The following is an 18,412-nucleotide window of genomic DNA, read 5'->3' as shown; positions in this document are numbered from 1 at the left end:
GGAAACCAGGGTGCACATTTTCACTCTATTCGACAGTGCCCCTCATCTCATCCCCACCTCCCCACAGCCACCCTTTGAACCCCAAGTACCATGAAAACTTGGAATGTCTTCACCCAGGGGCCGGAGGTCTCCACTCTCTGGTCCTCCTAACCTTATGCTCCTCTCATTCCACAGTTCTCAGTCTCATAGGCTATTTACTCTGCTTCCCCTTCCCTTTTAAATGCATACAGCCAATTCCTTGAGCCTCCCTGGCCTTCCTTCTCGAGAGACATTCCAATCAAAGTCCTCATTTAGCCAAGTCATTGTAGCTGCAGCCCTTCAGTACCAGGCTGGCCCCTTGCTTGGAAGTAGGCATCCCAGGACATTGAGGGAGACCATACCACAAGCTTGGAAATTTCTGTGCCTTTGTACAGCATTCAGATCTTGAGTAAGACAGAGACAAAGATGGACAAGCAGGAGAGCAGACACCTCATCCCAAATGCTGAACCAGAATGTTTCTCTCACATCTTTCCAGGAAGTGCTCCTAGGGGCCATCACTTTCTAGGACAAAAATGTCTTAGCAAGGACAGGCAGGAAGAAAGGAGGAGGCAGGAGAGTGTTTTCGCTGCTGCATGCCCAGCTGTTTCAGCTCTTGGCTTGGCCAGGGCTGGGCAGGGCCCCCAGGGGAGCACACTGCTGCTCAGAAATAGTTGGAAACTACTCCCCTGAGTGATGGAGGTTATTTGTGGAGATTAAGGCAAAGGAGAGAGGGGAAAAGAAGTCAACTAGACCTGATGGCTTGTCGGGGGCGCTAAATCCCACACCAATGGAACAGCTCTAGTTTCTGCTTTCAGTTTTGCTCACCTCAGAGGCCTTGCAGTAGAAGAATGCTGGAAGAAGGCAGACTCAGGCCTGTGATGAGAAACCAGAAAGTGGACACCCACATGACTGTACCGCCAATGACAGCTAACCTGGGAGCCCTAGAATGCTGGTTAATAATCGTAGGTGTCCTTGGGCAGGCCACACCTGACTGAAGGTCAGGGCAAGAAAAAGGAAAGTTTCAGGGTGAAACATCATGGTTGCATCCTTATGGTGGGATCATGGCAAGCCACCCAGTCTTTCTGGCCAGCTTTCGTCTCTCCGAGTCTAAAGGGTCATGCCCATCTGCTCTGATTATCTGGCACTCGGCCTGCCGGCTCCAGGCACATTCTTTGAACTTGAAGTTGAGGTGCAATTACTCACAATATCTATCTCGCCCAGAAGCCAGTTCATACTGTTAGATTGAATTAGTCATTTTGACAGCCTCAGCGTAGCCACCTGTAGGCTGGGACTTCCTACGGACTTCCATGAAGACCCACCAGCTTAAATGCCTTCCGACCTTGCACTCTGCAGGATAAGGCACTGCTGGTCCATTTCTCTTCCTTGTTTAGTATGTGCTGTAGAAGCACCTGGGTATGATGTGGTGAAATGATCCACATTCTCTATGTTGAGAAAGCTACCTGGGAATGGGCTGAAGCAGAAAAAATCCCTTACTATGGAATTGGATTTTGATTTTGTGGTGGAAGAAATTCTGATATTTTTCTCACATGGTCTCCTTCATGATTGTTGTTAGGTGCCGTTGAGCCAATTCTGACTCATAGTGACCCCATGTGACAGACTAGAACTGCCTCATAGGTTTTTCTAGGCTGCAATCTTCATGGGAGCAGATCACCAGAAGCAGAGGTGTGTCCGGGGTATGGGAGGTATGGCACGTGCCCTGGGTGCCACTGGGGGGTGGGTGTGGGGGTGCCAATTAGCAGTTTCTATTGGCCATTGCAGTTTCCATCGCCAGCTTGGAGAGATCATTCCGCAATTTAAACTAATTGCCATAGGCGCTATTTTCCATAGATACGCCTCTGTCAGACGTCAGGTCCCTCTCCCAAAGGAGCCTCTGTGTGAGTTCAAACCGCCAACCTTTCAGTTAGCAGCCAAGCGCTTAACCATTGTGTCACCAGGGCTCCTTTTGAGGTAATAGTCCTGGAGAATTTCTTTTCTGTATTTGATAAGCTCATCCTACACCCTCTTAGCTAAGGGTCTGAAATATATCGGGGTACTCCTAAACACCCACTGCCATTTTCAAGGGCAGCTACTGTTTGTTCCTGGATCAGGCGGGGGCTGAAGAGGCAAGGAAGGCTAACGCTTTGTCCTGGCCCCTCTCCTAAAGCATTCATTGTCTTTCCACTTGGAGCTGGAATTCTCTGCGTTACTCTCCCAGCAGCTGGGCCTCTGCAGGCTGCCCCTTTGTGCTTCCATCCCAGGGAAGAAACGCTTTTTGGGGCGAGGGAGGGATGGGCTGTCATCACCCTGAGAGGGGCTGGGGCCCCTCCTACTTCCTGTTCTTCCTTTGGGAACTTGCAGTGCTAAAAACAAGCATTCTGAGAATCATATTTTTCTGGGTTAAAGGTTAAAAATGCAGCATTTCCTCCAAGTGGAAAGCACTGGGCCTGCCAGCCCCAGGCACGTTTCCGAGATCCTTCCTCCCACTCAGGGCGGGGGGAGAAGGAGGAGGTGGGCGGAGGAAAGGCCAGGAGGGAAGTAGGAAGGAAAGCACCAGTTACTGTGAAATCAGGACAGTTAGTGTATGGCACCCGCAGGCCTGTTTATGTTGGAGAGGGGCTGGAGACTGGCTGGAACTGGACTGGGTCAGGAAATGAAAGGCAAATAAGAAGATGGGCGAGCAGGGCAGCCATTAAGAGTGGCTGACAGGCTGGGGTCATCTGGGCAGGCTACCCCTCTCAGGCTTCTAGGGCGATATGGGGCCAGGAAGAGCTAGCTCCACAGGTCTTCCCGGGAGAAATCCCACAGCTGGGCCTTGAGGACATGTGCAGGGGTGTGAAAGTCCATTTTGATAGGAATATTCACTTCTCTCACTGTCATGTATTGAATTGTGTCCCCCCAAAATATGTCAACTTTGGTGGGCCATGAGTCCCAGTATTGTGTGATTGTCCACTATTTTATGTGATTTCCCTATGTGTTGTAAATCCTATCGCTATGATGTAATAAGATGGATTACCTGCAGTTATACTGATGAGGTCTATAAGATTAGATAGTGTTAAGCCAATCTCTTTTGAGATATAAAAGAAAGAAGCAAGCAGAGAGACTTGGTGACCTCATATCACCAAGAAAGCAGTCCCGGTAGCAGAGCACATCCTTTGGACCTGAGGTTCCTGCGCTAAGATGCTCCCAGACCAAGGGAAGACTGAGGACAGAACCTTCCTCCAGAGCTGACAGAGAAAATCTTACCCTGGAGCCGGTGCTCTGAATTTGGACTTCTAGCCTACCAGACTGTGAGAGAATAAGCTTCTCTTTGTTAAAGCCATCCACTTGTGGTATTTCTGTTACAGCAGCACTAGATGACTAAGACATTCACCCCACCACAGCCACCCTTGCTTAGCACATGTGGGAAGTTCAGCGGAATTATCTCAGACCCTGACTGTAGGACAAAAGCTTTTCAGGAATCCATGCCTCACGATATCCTTCCTCCCTCAGCAGACAAGGGATTGCATTAACCTCCGAGCTTCCTGGCTACTCCCCAAACCTCTCTTGAGCCAAGAGCCCAGCCTGCCTTCACCTGCATGCCTCCCATCAGAGCGGCTACCCAAAGCCATGGCACAGATCCCATCTCCCTGCTCGGCCTCCTCAGGACAATAAGGCTGCCAAATGTCAGGCAACAGGTGGAAGAGGGAAGGGAAGCAAGGGCCCAGTGGACAGGACTGGACAGGGAGCAGGGCTGCTGCCTGGCCAGACGAGGCCAGTCATTGCCAGCACACACCTCTGCCCTACCCCAAGGGTCCCTGCAGGAGAACTATTGTCAGGGGCTACCTCTGTCCCTGTCTCGCTGTTTCTTTCAACTACATAGACTTACTCTGGAGGAATGATTGCATTAATGGCCCAAATTTTCACCCTCCCTATATCCATTTGCTTTGCCAGATGACTCTGTAGTTCCTCTCACTACAGAGGTGGAGTTGATTTCTTCATCTCTTGAGGCTGTCTGGAAATCCTGGTGGTGTAGTGGTTAAGACCCTAGGCTGCTAACCAAAAGTTCGCCATTCAAATCCACCAGGGGCTCCCTGGAAACCCTATAGGACAGTTCTACTCTGTCTGTAGGGTCAATATGAGTTGGAATCAACTAGATGATGACAGGTTTGGTTTTGAGTCTGTCCATTTACCGCCAAGTTGATTCTGTTCATGGCAACCCCATGTGTATCACAGTAGAACTGCACCCCATAGATTTTCAGTGGCTGGTTTTTCAGGAATAGATCACCAGGCTTTTCTTCTGAGGTAGCTCTGGGTAGATTCGAACTGCCAACCTTTTGGTTAGCAGCCAAGCACATTAAACCATTTGCATCACAGTGAAACCTGTGAGAGCTCGGACTTTGCGGGACTGCTTTGTTTTTCTGGGTCTCCCAAGTTTTCTGTCTTTGTCATGGTGCAGTCTTAACACTTTTCTATTGCTCGTTTCAGTGGAAAATATTTGTGTTTTCCTTCTCTGTAGTATGTGGCTGAAGTGATACATGGCGGTTCCAAACCTAGGCCCTGAAAGGCCTTACACATTAACTCTTGTTCTCTTACACGCTTGCATGAGAAGGGCATGCTCAGGCTAGCCCACTGGTCCCAGAAGAAAGACATATGGAGCAAATTCAAGTCACCTCATCCTCCCAGTTGAGGCCATCTTAAGTTAGCCAATCCCCCAAAGTGTGCGCAAATCCAGAGGAGACCAGAAGAACCATCTAGTCAAGCCCAACCAAGCTGATTACCCAAGATGTGTAAACAATTCTTTCGGTGTATGATTGAATTTTTATGGTGGTTTGCTCTGCAGCATGACTATGGTGATAGATAACAGGTAGACTCCCAGAGAAAACTGGGGCACTAACAAGCCCAGGCTAGGCTCTGCCCAGCACTCCTGCCCATGTCAACCCAAGTCTAATCCCTCAACCTTAGGGCGAAGTTTGTATCCTCACAACCACCTCTGCTAAAAAATCATCCTGGCTTTTGTCCACACTGAGAGGGTGAAAGAGCCTTGCCCTTCACTTGGGAAATACAATCTCTTACCCTGCTCTCTAGCCTGAGCCTCTGTGCGGTCAGTGCCTTGGGGGTCCCTCTACCTCTGCTGCCCTCTCACCCACAGAATCTCTGTTACCCTGGATCCAACACCATGTCACCCCTCCATCTGCAGCCCACCCATGAAGAAGGTGGTTCTGAATCCTCTTCGGCTTCAGCTCACACTCCCAGGTCCCATCCCAGGGTCACTGCATTTGTCTCTGGATAACTGGCCTAAGACAACAGCTCGTCAACAGCACAACTCTCCTGGCTTCAGCTCAGCTGGATACTTTGTTAAAATCACAATGAAAATTTTTGGCTGGAGAAAACCTATTGAAAGTGTGCTGTAAAAGCAATTCTGTTATATCTTGGGAAGCATTGGCCCTACCAGTCTCCAAGAAAGAGGTGTTAAAGTGAGGGTGCTAGGGAGATGGTAGGACTCACTTTCTACCACGTGGCTTTCTTCCAGATTACACTCACAAGGCGACACGTGTAGGAGAGGATGAATTATTATTAGTATTACTGTTATTGTTATTATTACTCTTATTCCTCCGGTAGAAGGGTTCCTGGTCATCAAAGATTCCCAAAGAAAGGAGGCTGAAGGCTGAGGCGCAAGATGAACCCCTCTAGTTTACTTATTCATCTTTCTGAATCCTTAGTGTACCTGAAACCGGGCTTTGTACCAAGCTCAAAAGTCTTTGCTGAATAAACATTGCACAGACAAGAGTGGAGTCATGACTGGGACTAATTATAGACTCTGCATGAGCTGGATCTTATTTCTCTCCTCTTTGGGGGCAGTGTTCATCTCACCTTTTCCTTAGTAACTCATGTCATGGAGACCTGCCAGAATGTCAGCTGTCACCAGGAACACATGCATGAATAATAGCAAAGGGAAGCAGCTGGGGGTTCCAAAGCAAGAAGGCCTGTTTCTCTGGTTCTTGCCCACATGTTTGCACCATGCTAAGGGAAGTCTCCCAGCACCACCTTAGCACTGTCTTCCCGAGTCAAAGGGAAGGAATTCTTAAAAATGCTGATTGTACTGGTGTGCATTTAGAGATATGGCCTCTGCAAGGATCTGTAACACCTTCATGAATGAATGAATGATAGAAGGTTCTAGCCTTTTTTCCTTCTCTTTATTCAAGTTAACTCCAGATTTTCCTCCTCTCTTCAAATAAAAATGACAGCGACCACCTCAGTAATACATGTTCCTTTTAATCCGCTTATTCTGGAAAGCTTTGTATCACCTCCTTGAGCCATCCACATTTACTGGAAGAGAACAGTCACCTCCCCAAGTTGCCACCCAAGCACTCTATCCTACTCCACTAACATTAAAGGGCCCAAACAACAAGTTTCCTTTGGGAGAAAGTTTTTAGGAAAGTGTTCAAATTCAGGGTCGTCCACCCAAACTTCTAAAAGTATGCTGTGTGGACAGTCTGCAGCTATAAAAATATACACATACAAAAGTACAGCTACAAAATCACGGTGCCCATGTCCCTAGGTTTGCATTATAAAAAGGACCAAAGGAATAAAAGTGAACTTTGTGGGGGGAGCAGCATTACGCTTATGATCCTATGTCTAGTCTCCCCCCACTCATAGTTTCATGAATAGAGCACACTGGATCAGAGAGTGAGGTGCTAAAAGGCTTAATCTGAACAATTCACGGGCCAAGGTGGGAAATGCAAGGGTCAAGATCACACACTCATTCTGCTGTCAATAAGGGTGTCACTAGTCAGGGAAGGAGAGAAGTATTTTAATACTGCCCTTCGGGTTTCTTTCTCTCTCTCTTTTCTTTTTTTATGTACTATGAGTCACCACGCAGTCATTGAGCTACAGCAGACAGGCGCTGGAATTTGCATTGGTGTGTGATCTCTGGCAGCCACTACACATTCAATGGACAAAGTCCGATGCTTCCTACACAGAGTGCCCCATTTGGTTTGGTCCACAGAGTATCAGCAGAGAAGGCCACCCGGGGATTCCTGTCTTCATTCTCTATTTCTCATCAAAGTGTGCTTGCTCCTTGATAAGGGGAAACACACCTGGCCCCAGGGCCTCTGTGTGTGGCATCAGGCAGGGTCTCCAGGCCCCAGGGACTCTCAGGATAGAAGGCTCTGTCCCTTGGGCAAGGCCAGCTGGTGTTACTTGGATCCACACGTGTTGATGTTTTTCCCATCAATGGCATCTTCCACAAGGGAAATGTGGTAATCGGTGGACAGGGTGAAATGAGAGACACAGCCCACAAGGCCTCTCATGTATTGCCTGTTAGTGTGCAGAGCAATTTCCTTCATTCCACCTGCCGGGAAGCAAGAGGGCAACAGGGTGAGCCAAAGGGTGAGCCTCCCCTCAGCAAAGGGTAGGGGCTCTCTTCATGGCACTTGAGTGCTGACCAGTGAGGCATCCCTTGGCTGACAGGGCAGGTGATGGCTGTGGGCCCCTTGAATTGCTCAGTATATCACATGTGTTTATTTTATAATTATCCTTGAAGGAACAGGTTGCCTTAGATCAGTTTGATAGACAACCAGAGGATATAAGTACGCACATCATATGTGATCTTTGGCCCAATTTGCCATCTTGAAACCAAACGGTAGTTAGTAAATTCTGAAGTATTGTATAATGTCAACAAAAGGTAGTACGTAAGTAGAGGTGATATCATCTTAAACCAAAGGAAACACAGTGATGTCTCAAAGGATGCTGAATACTCTCGATCAAATTCAGAAAATATCATATGGCCTTTTGATAGAAATAACTGTTCATTTCTATGTGTCCATACTAGTGGGTTATATGCCATTTATAGAAATACTACTCACTTATGTCTGAGACAGGCAGATCCTCCTTCCTCAGTTAGACAGAATTCATGGAGCTATATTTAGAAGGTTCCTGCTCTATAAACAAGTAAAGCACGGTTTTCCTGGTGAATTGGTCCAAAGCACAAAAGCGTGTAAGTGATTCCCTTCCTGCCTCCAGCCATGAGTCAGAAGTTCAGAAGGTGGAAGAATGGGATAGCTTGAGAGCTTCCTGATTTCCAGGCATTTGCCTGATCCAGCGAAGTGCCCAGTGATGGAGAGCCCCAGAATGACAAATGAACAGGGTGTGATTTAGATTTGGTCAAAGGTGACTCACCCACGTACAGAGCTCCATTGATGTTGAGCTGCCTCATTATGCCAGGTGACTTGCCTGTTCTGGCCCCATAGTCATCCACAGTTATTTTTCCTGATTGGCCATCCCTGTAAAAACCATCACCATTTTTTTCAATCCTTCATTCATTTCAATAAAAATGTATTAAAGTACCTCCTGTGTACCAGGTACTGTGCTAAATGATGGGGCTACGAAGACCAAAAAAATGATCCTAGGCTTAAAGGAGTTTTTAGTCTACTGAGGAGGACAGAAAATCAAATTGCTACTAACATAATGTCACCATTCTATGGTAGAAGAATGCCCAAGGTGCTGTGAAGTTTACCCAGAAGGGGCATGTAACCTTGACTGGGGAGAGGGTGGTTACAACAGTGAGGGTGAACGACAGATTCTCAGAGGAACTCCTCTGAGATGAGCTTTGAAGACTAGGTAAATCAGGTGAAGGAAAAGGGTAAGCTAATGCAAGAAGCAGCAGCAGTATGAACAAAGAGAGAAAAGACAAATGGGTCAGTATAGATGGAGCATAGCAAATAATGGTGGGTAAAAATCAAGCGAGAAGCAGACAGGGAAGGACACCATAAGGAGTTTAGAATTTACCCTGAAAGTAAGAGGGAGTTAGTGAAGAGTTCTAAGGCAAACCCAATAGGAGAAGTGGGGCTGACATGGTGATACTTTTTTTTTTAAATATATAATTTGTTTTTTTTTTTTGTTGTCCTCATTGAGAATATACACAGCAGAGCATACACCAATTCAACAACTTCTACAGGTACAATTCAGTGACACTGACTTCATTTTTCCAGTTGTACAACCATTCTCACCCTCCTTTTCCAAGTTGTTCCTCCCCCATTACCATATACTCATTGCCCCCTAAGCTTCCTATCTAACCTTTCAAGTTGCTGTTGTAAATTTGATCTCATATAGATGGAACTTAAAGGAGTACATGCTCAAGACAGACATTCTTTACTAGTTAAGCTAAACTGCAGTGTGATAGATCACTTCTGTGTGGCCTTTCTAGCCATGGTCTTGTAACTCTCACCCAAGTGATTAGGTGGGACTGTGCAGACATGGTAATTGCAGACCACCAAGGGGACTGGTTGGTTTTTGCCATCACGCTGGGCTTGAGGTAAACCATCCCAGAAGTGGGAAAGAGAAGACCCTACCACCACCACGGAAGGAGAGACTAGCAGGAGAGACCTGCAGGAGATGGCGTGGTGGGCTTCCTGACCCATGAAGCAAGAAAGCTGAGTGCCTTTGGGCTGAGACTGAAGTTCAGGGAGAGTGGATTATGGAAGACAGATGGGAGGGTGGAAGACCTGATGACAGTCACATCATCTGGGAAGGTGATAAGGCAGAGTGCGAGGGAGTGGCCTGTCAGTGTCTGTGGATGGCACAGGTGGGACTTGGTAGCAAAATGCCCTGACTGGCCTGGAACAGGGTCCTAGGATGCCAGACAAGGTTGGTGTGGGAAGTTGGACTAAAAGGGAATTGGACACCACACCCCACCTTTGTTTAGATACCCCTCTGTCTCATGCTATGGTAGGCACTCACCTAACAGCCTTGACTCGGTGCCACCGACCATCGTGGAAGGAGCCGTTCACCATGATGGATGCTGCACCACTGCCCAGGTTATAGCTAAAGGCATCAGAGAATAACAAGACAGAGAAGAAAATAAAACACTGAAGTACAGGCAGACACTCATTCACAAATAATTCTCATTGCAAAAGTTCTTTGGAATTTAGAACACAGTTTTATTAAGACAAAACAAGAAAAGATTATGAAAGGTGACAGATTCCCAGGCTAGCCCATAAGGACTTTTTTAAGCCCCATGTAGTAAAGTATCAGTACAATAGTATGAGAAACAGAAAGGGCTATATCATTTGTAATGTGTTTTCGTGTTTGTTTTCATATTACACTACAGAGATTAAGGGACTTTGCCTAAAATCTCAAGCTAATGTGTAAAACAAGACCTTGAACTTGGTATATCATCTGCTCTTCATTTTATTCTGATACTAGGTCCATCCAGTAGCTTTCTACCTTCTGTTTCAGGTCCCAGATACCCTGATACCCAGAAAGTATCAGAGGACATGAACATCTTGGTTACCAGAGAGAAATAGCCCTCTAATCCAGCGTTCATTCGATTACTCTAATTCAATTCAACAAATACTTATTGAGTGACTGCTCTGTACTGGGCACTGAGCCAGCTGCCTAAACTTCTCTTGATAATATGATAAAGGCTGTGTAATCATGCTTTTGAAGGAAAAGGTGTTCCAACTGGGAACAACTCTCCTATCTTATAAGAGGAGGTGTCTCTCTTTTACCTCATTGCCCAAGAAACAGGAATGTCCAGAGGAAAGCTAGACCAGTTGCTGAGCATTTGCATGTGTTCATTCTGAGAAAAGAGCAAGAATAGAAAGCCCTTGGCTTTCCCCAGGGAAAGCAGCTTGGGTTGCTTCTTTAATAATGGAGGCTCAAAAAAGTCACACAGCTCATTAATATTTAAGCCAAGAATAGAATTTGAGTGACTTGACAAACCATGGGACAAAGCTGCCACTCTGACCCTGAAAAATCCACTGTTTTCTAATAATGTGGGAATTTTTCCACATCAATTGTCTCCTTGTGCGGGGCCGCCGGGAGGTGGAATTTTCAGCTTTCAATATTTGGTGGCCAAATGCTTGTTGAAGAAATGAATGAAGATGAGTCAGGGCTGAGAAGCCAGTTCATAAAAGCTGCCCTGAATTACTAATCTGTGGCTTTTATGAGAGGCAGCATGGGGAGGGAGAAAGAGCATGGGCATTCGGATTAGCCTGACCTGACTTGATTCCTACGCTTGTCAACTTACTAGCTCTGTGACCTTGGGAAATTTGCTCTAGCTCTCTGAGCCTAAGTTTTCTCATATGCAAAAGGAGGTTAATAATACCTTCCCTGAAGGATCATGTTGTTGTTGTTAGGTGCCATCGAGTCGGTTCCCACTCACAGAGACACTGTGTACAACAGAATTAAACACTGCCTGGTCCTGTGCCATCCTCACAATCATTGTTATGCTTGAGCCCACTGTTGCAGCCACTGTGTCAATTCATCTCATTGAGGGTCTTCCTCTTTTTCACTGGCCCTCTACTCCACCAAGCATAATGTCCTTCTCCAGGGACTGGTCTCTCCTAACAACATGTCCGAAGTATGTGAAATGAAGTCTTACCATCCTTGCTTCCAATGAGCACTCTGGCTGTACTTCTTCCAAAAGAGTTGTTCTTCTGGCAGTCCATGGTATATTCAATATTCTTTGCCAACACCATAATTCAAAGGCATCAATTCTTCTTCAGTTTCCCTTACTCATTGTCTAGCTTTCACATGCATATGAGGCTATCGAAAACGCCAGTTTGGGTCAGGCACACCTTAGTCCTTAAGTGACATCTTTGCTTTTTAAAACTTTAGAAGATTTTTTGCAGGAGATTTGCCCAGCACAATGTGTTATTTGCTTTCTTGACCGCTGCTTCCGTGGGTGTTGATTTTAGATCCAAGTAAAATGAAATCCTTGACAACTTCAATCTTTTCTCCGTTTATCATGATGTTGCTCATTGGTCCAGTTGTGAGGACTTTTGTTTTTTTTATGCTGAGGTGTAATCCATATGGAAGGCTGTGGTCTTTGATCTTCATCAGTAAGTGCTTCAAGTCCTCTTCACTTTCAGCAAGAAAGGTTGTATCATCTACATATCGCAGGTTGTTAATGAGTCTTCTTCCAATCCTGATGCTGCACTCTTCTTCACAGAATCCAGCTTTTCAGATTATTTGCTCAGCATAGGGATTAAATAGCTATGGTGAAAGGACACAACCCTGATGCGTACCTTTCCTAACTTAAAACCATGCAGTATCCCCTTGTTCTGTTCGAATGACTGCCTCTTGGTCTAAGTACAAATTATTCATGAGCACAATTAAGTGTTCTGGAACTCCCATTCTTCCCAATGTTATCCATAATTTGTTACGATTTTGCATAGTCAATAAGACACAGGTCAACATCTTGTATTCTCTGCTCTCAGCCATGATCCATCTGACTTCAGCGATGGTAGCCCTGCTTTCACACCCTCTTCTGAATCTGGCTTGAATTGCTGGCCCTTCCCTGTTTATGTACTGCTGCAGCTGCTTTTGAGTGATCTTCAGCGAAATTTCACCTGTGTGTGATATTAATGATATTGTTCGGTAACGGTCGCGTTCTGTTGGATGACCTTCCTTTGGAATGGGTACAAATTTGGATCTCTTCCAGTCAGTTGGTCAAGTACCTCTCTTCCAAATTTCCTGGCATAGAAGAGTGAGCACTTCCAGCGCTGCGTTCGTTTGTTGAAAAACCTCAATTGGTATTCTGTCAATTCCTGGAGCCTTGTTTTTGCCAGTGCCTTCAGTGCAGCTTGGACCACTTCCTTCAGTACCATCAGTTCTTGGTCATATTCTACCTCCTGAAATGGTTGAATGTCTACCAACTCTTTTTGGTATAGTGACTCTGTGTATTCCTTCCATCCTCTTTTGATGCTTCCTGCATTGTTTAGTATTTTCCCTATAGAATCTTTCAATAGTGCAACCTGAGGCTTGAATTTTTTCTTCAGTTCTTTCAGCTTGAGAAATGCTGAATGTATTCTTCCCTTTTGGTTTTCTACCACCAGGTCTTTGCAGATGTCATTATAATACTTTATTTTGTCTTCTTAAGCCACCCTTTGACATTCAAGAGCAAGTTTCAGGGTCTCTTCTGACATCCATTTTGATCTTTTCTTTCTTTCATGTTCTTTTAATGACCTCTTGCTTTCTTCATATATGATGTCATTCCACAACTAGTCTGGTCTTCGGTCATTAGTGTTCAATGTTTCAAATCTATTACTGAGATGGTCTCTAAATTCAGGTGGGATATACTCAAGGTTGTGCTTTGGCTCTCGTGGACTTGTTCTATTTTCTTCAGTTTCAACTTGAATATGACAACTGATGGTCTGTTTCACCGTCAGCCCCTGGCCTTGTCCTGACTGATGATATTGTGCTTTTCCATTGTCTTTTTCCACAAATATAGTTGATTTAATTCCTGTGTATTCCATCTGGCAAGGTCCACATGTATAGTTGCCATTTATGTTGTTGAAAAAGGTATTCGCAATGAAGAAGTTGTTGATCTTGCAAAATTCTATCATGCAATCTTCAGCATTGTTTCTATCACCAAGATTATATTTTCCAACTACCGATCCTTCTTCTTTGTTTCTAATTTTTGCATTTCGATTGCCAGTAATTATCAACGCATCTTGATTGCATGTTTGATCCATTTCAGACTGCAGAAGTTGGTAGAAAACTTCAATTTCTTCCTCTCTGGCCTTATGGAACACATAAACATTGATATCCTAGGCATTAGTGAGCTGAAATGGACTGGTATTGGCCATTTTGAATCAGATAATTGTATGGTCTACTACACCAGAAATGACAAGTTGAAGAGGAATGACATAACATTCATTGTCAAAACGAACATTTCGAGATCTATCCTGAAGTACAACACTGTCAGTGATAGTATAATATCCATACACCTACAAGGAAGCCCAATTAATAGGACTATTTGAATAAAATTCACGCACCAACCACTAAGGCCAAAGAAGAAGAATTAAGGGATCATAGGAAATGTTAACTAAGGTAATACATACTCAGAGTCTGGCAAATAAAACCATACTCATTGCCCTGGAGTCCGTTCTGACTCATGGCAACCCTGCGTGTTACAGAGTAGAACTGCTCCACTCAGTTCTCTTGGCTGTCATCTTTACAGAAGCAGATCACCAGGCCTCTCTTCCACAGAGCCGCTGAGTGTGTTTGAACTGCCAATCTTGGTTAGCAGCCGATCACAAATCACTTGCACCACTCAGGCTCCACGGCACGTAGTAGGAGCCAAACAACTAATGCCATCCACCCAAACATACGCAGCACATAGTCCAGAGGGTATACAGGGTTGACAATGTGCCTGGAGGAATGAGCAGGAAGGAGAAAGTTTGCCACCAACAGTTAAACTCTTCAAGCCTCTCCTGGAAGAGGAGTGTGTGAGAGTAAGCTAACCGGTTGTAACTATGTAACCACAGATGCCAGGAACACCCAGGTCCAGGATTAAGGTGACCTGACTGTGATCTCTGGGAGGCTGATGGAGCATGATTGTAATCCAGTGAATGGAGACCTTTTTAATTGTTCCAGATCCTGGATGCACAAAGGACAGGTGTTCCTGTTCTGCTCTCCAGCCTGGTAACTCTCCTGTTCATGCAAGTATTCGTGCATTTATTAAAGGGAGTCCACACTGAACACCTGGGCATTTTACGGAAATTCCAAACACCAAACCAGTTGCCATCAAGTCACCTCTGACTCATAGTGACCCTATGTGTGTCAAAGCAGAACTGTGCTCCAGGGGTTTTCAATAGCTGATTTTTTGGAAGTAGATCGCAGTCTCTCTTCCGAGGCACCTCTGGGTGTACTTGAACTGCCAACCTTTCTGTTAGCAGTAAGCACGTTAACTGCACCTCCCACGGACTCCTTATGGAAGTTACACCTCAATTAAAAAAAAAAAGTGAAAAAGAATGAATGAACAAATGAAGGCATGACTGATTGCTTTATCAATGTCTTGTCAGTCTGGTTTGAATGAATCGGTTATCCTGAGTTACTCAGCATGGTGTGCACTAGACCCATGAGTCTGAGATCCAAGATGGGTCGCCCAGGAAATGCCATTGGGGAGGCCCTTTCGAGACCACCCAACCACCTTCATTTGGTGCCACTGCTGGCTCAGTGGTTAAGAGCTCAGCTGCTAACCAAACGGTCAGCAGTTCGATCCTTGGAAACCAGCTGCTCCTTGGAAACCTCATGGGGCAGTTCTGCTCTGTCCTATAGGGTCACTATGACATTGGAATCGACTCAACAGTAATAGGTTTTGGTTTACTTACTGTGCCCTTTGAACTGCAGCACTGGGCACTTTACTGTCAAATCCCTTCTCTTTCTCTGTTACATGAAAATGTTATCTAGGTCTCAAGGACAATTAGTGGAAAAGACTGCCAGTCAAATGATTTTCACAAACCTTTTCACTGGGTTTTATGCCCCATATATAATCATAAAAAAAAACAAAGACAGAGGCAAGCTCATTTTAGCTGAGCACTTGGATATTCCTTCTCTATACAATCCCCAAAACCATGAATAATGTTTCTTAGGGTTCCATTGCTCTTCCGTCCCCAAAACCATGAATAATGTTTCTTAGGGTTCCATTGCTCTTCTGTATTCTCTGGCAAAAGAGCTTTGAGCACTAACGTAACAAAAGGGCCAGAATTTAGGTGAAGGAAAAAAGTCGAGAAAAATGCAGGCTACATTTGATTTTCTATTATGTTTGCTTTGGACCTATATCAAACACCAAAATCTCAAGTATCGTTTATCCCATAGACAGATTTGCTCTCTAGACTCCACTGATATAAGCTCCTTGAGGGCATGGTCCATGTTTTATTAAGATAATCATAATAATAAAACCAAAAAACCTGTTACCGTCGAGTCAATTCTAACTCATAGCAACCCTATAGGATATGGTAGAACTTCCCCATACAGTTTCCAAGGAGCTGCTGGTGGATCCCAACTGCCGACCTTTTGGTTACCAGTTGAATACTTAACCACTGCGCCACTGGGGTCCAATAATAATAATAACTAAGACTTATTAAGCAGTTGTAATTGTGGTATCTTCCTCAATGTGTGTTCTCTCTCTAAGGTAGGGCTTCTAGAACATAGGAAATTCTCAATCAAGGATAATTGCTTTTATTATCATTACCACTAATAACTAGCTCTGCCAGGCACTATTCCAAGCCCTTTACAAGTATTTACTCATTTAATCCTCACAATCAACTTTTCCTTCTACAAATGAGGCAAAGGCGGCTCAGAGATGGTCTGTAACTTTCAGGAGATCACACAGCCACAGGGATCAGATATGTCTGACTCCAAAGCCCACACTTTTTACCACTTCAGACCCTGTTTCTCAAGGAGTGGTTCCCGGAATTACAGCCTTGGAAGCAGCTGTGGCGCTTGTTTTCAGTCAGAGTCTGGCCTCCCTCCAGACCTCCGAAGAAAGAAAAATCTACATTTTTCCGAGCTCTTCAGGTGACCTGGCTGTCTGCTGACATTTTCGGCCACTGGCCCACACCACCACCCTCTCTATCACCAGCCTACTGCAACCTTCCATCATCTGTCTTTGGTGGATGGATGTGGGGAAGTAACAAGCCAGATGAAGGAAATACAGTGAAGCAGAAACACTGGAGCTGCAGGCCCAGGAACAGAGCAGATGTAGCTTGGCCCGAGCTGAGCAGCAAATTTTTTACACAGAACACCAGCCTAAAAAGAAAAACATGGGGCCAATTTCAGAAACCTGAGAAAGAAATGGTACCATAAGAAAAATTTCTGGATGCAGCAGAGCTGTTAGAAAGGCACTAAGGGGTGGGTGAAGGTGGGGGCCTCGCTGGGTCCACGGGTGGCAGCGTGAGAGCCGCAGGGTGGCCCTGAGCAGATCGAATTTCCCTGGCTGGCTGGAATGGATGGTGATTAGGTTTTAGCTGGCGGTGTTGGGAGTGTGAGGGGGGAGATGCTGGGACTCCCACCACGGCTGAACTACAGTTTCAGTTCCCTTTTCTGGGCACACTTGAGGCCTTTGTGAGGTTAACCACAGGAAAACCACAAGAAAATGGCTTCGGCAGCAAGCCTGAAAAGCGGGGTGTGAAGAGCTCCGTGTTGGATGTATGGGCCAATAGGGAAAGAGGATAAAGACGGTGAGAAGTTGCCTTTCACCTGCCAGTCTCTGGCTTTCAACCACATACTTCTCTCAAAAGTCTCCAAAGTTAAAGGAGTACCATCACTTAGCATGCTCTGCCATTTAGAGGCAAGCACGAGGTCGTGGTTAAGAGCTCGGCTGTTAACCAAAAGGTCGGCAGTTGAAATGCACCAGCCACTTCTTGGAAACCCTATGAGGCAGTTTTACTCTGTCCTACAGAGTTGCTGTAAGTCGGAATCTACTCAATGGCACTTTTTTTTTTTTTTTTTTAGATAAGTTCAGATAAATGATGATTCCTCTCAAAAAGCCTTTGTTTCAAGATTTAGTTTACCCTATTCTGGCTGATGGAAGCAGCAGTCAAGAAATCAATGCATTGCAATGAGAAAATATGCTACGAAAGACCTCTTCAAAGTGTTAAAAAGCAAACATGTCACCTTGAAGACTAAGGTGCACCTGACCCAAGCCATGATGTTTTCAACTGGCTCATATGCATGCAAAAGCTGAACAATGAATAAAGAAGACCAGAGAAGAATCCACGCCTTTGAATTATGGTGTGAGCGAAGAATATTGAATAAACATGCCATGGAGTGCCAGAAAAATCAACAAATCTGTTTTGGAAGAAGTATGGCCAGAATGCTCCTTAGAAGGAGGGATGGTGAGACTACATCTCACATACTTTGGACATGTTATCAGGAAGAACCAGTCCCTGGAGAAAGACACCATGCTTGGTAAAGTAGAGGGTCACTGAAAGAGAGGAAGACCCTCAATGAGATGGATTGACACAGTGTCTGCAGCAATGGGCTCAAGCGTAACAACGATTGTGAGGATGGCGCAGGACTGGGTAGTGTTTCTTTCTGTTGTGCATAGGGTCGCTATGAACCGGAACCAACTTGACAGCACCTAACCACAACAGCCCTGCCTGTGAGAGTCTCTGGGTGGCACAAGCAGTTAAGTGCTCAACTACTAACTGAAAGATTGGTGGTTCAAACCTACCCAGAGGCGCCTTAGAAGATAGCCCTCAAGATCTGCTTCTGAAAGGTCATAAACTTGAAAACCCTACAGGAACACTTATATTCCGAACACAAGGGGTCGCCATGAGTTGGAATTGCCTTGACAGAAACTAACAGTAAAACAACAATAAGCCTGGCTGTCAGTAATCCCCCGTGCATGACTGTCAGATGCTCCAGAATTAAGTCTTCATCCTTTTCCAGAGACCTGTTCTCTTTCTCCTTTGTCTATTTAAATTCAAATTAAATAAACTATGGTACATACACACAACGGAATCTACCAACAATAAAGAACAATGATGAATCTGTGAAACATCCCACAACATGGATGAATCTGGAGGGCATTACGCTGAGTGGAATAAGTCAATCACAAAAGGACAAATACTGTATGAGACCACTATTATAAAAACTCATGAAGAGATTTACATACAGAAAG

General features: G+C 45.2%; 1 protein-coding gene across 1 annotated transcript in view; it reads right to left on the bottom strand.

Moving 5' to 3' along the window:
- Window positions 1-7,118: 7,118 nt before the first annotated feature.
- EGFLAM (EGF like, fibronectin type III and laminin G domains) overlaps window positions 7,119-18,412 on the bottom strand; it is a 78,563-nt gene continuing 67,269 nt past the window's right edge. The window contains exons 14-16 of the mRNA XM_003408003.3: window positions 9,736-9,819; window positions 8,176-8,279; window positions 7,119-7,348 (exon numbers count right to left, since the gene is read on the bottom strand). Of these exons, the coding sequence (XP_003408051.2) occupies window positions 7,194-7,348; window positions 8,176-8,279; window positions 9,736-9,819 (343 nt within the window). The 3' untranslated portion in view covers window positions 7,119-7,193. The remainder of the gene's footprint in view (window positions 7,349-8,175; window positions 8,280-9,735; window positions 9,820-18,412) is intronic.

This window comes from Loxodonta africana, chromosome 2 (assembly GCF_030014295.1).
Source record: "Loxodonta africana isolate mLoxAfr1 chromosome 2, mLoxAfr1.hap2, whole genome shotgun sequence".
NCBI classification, from domain to species: domain Eukaryota; kingdom Metazoa; phylum Chordata; class Mammalia; order Proboscidea; family Elephantidae; genus Loxodonta; species Loxodonta africana.
Note: the sequence above shows the minus strand (reverse complement) of the source record. Positions and strands in the feature narration are given on the sequence as shown.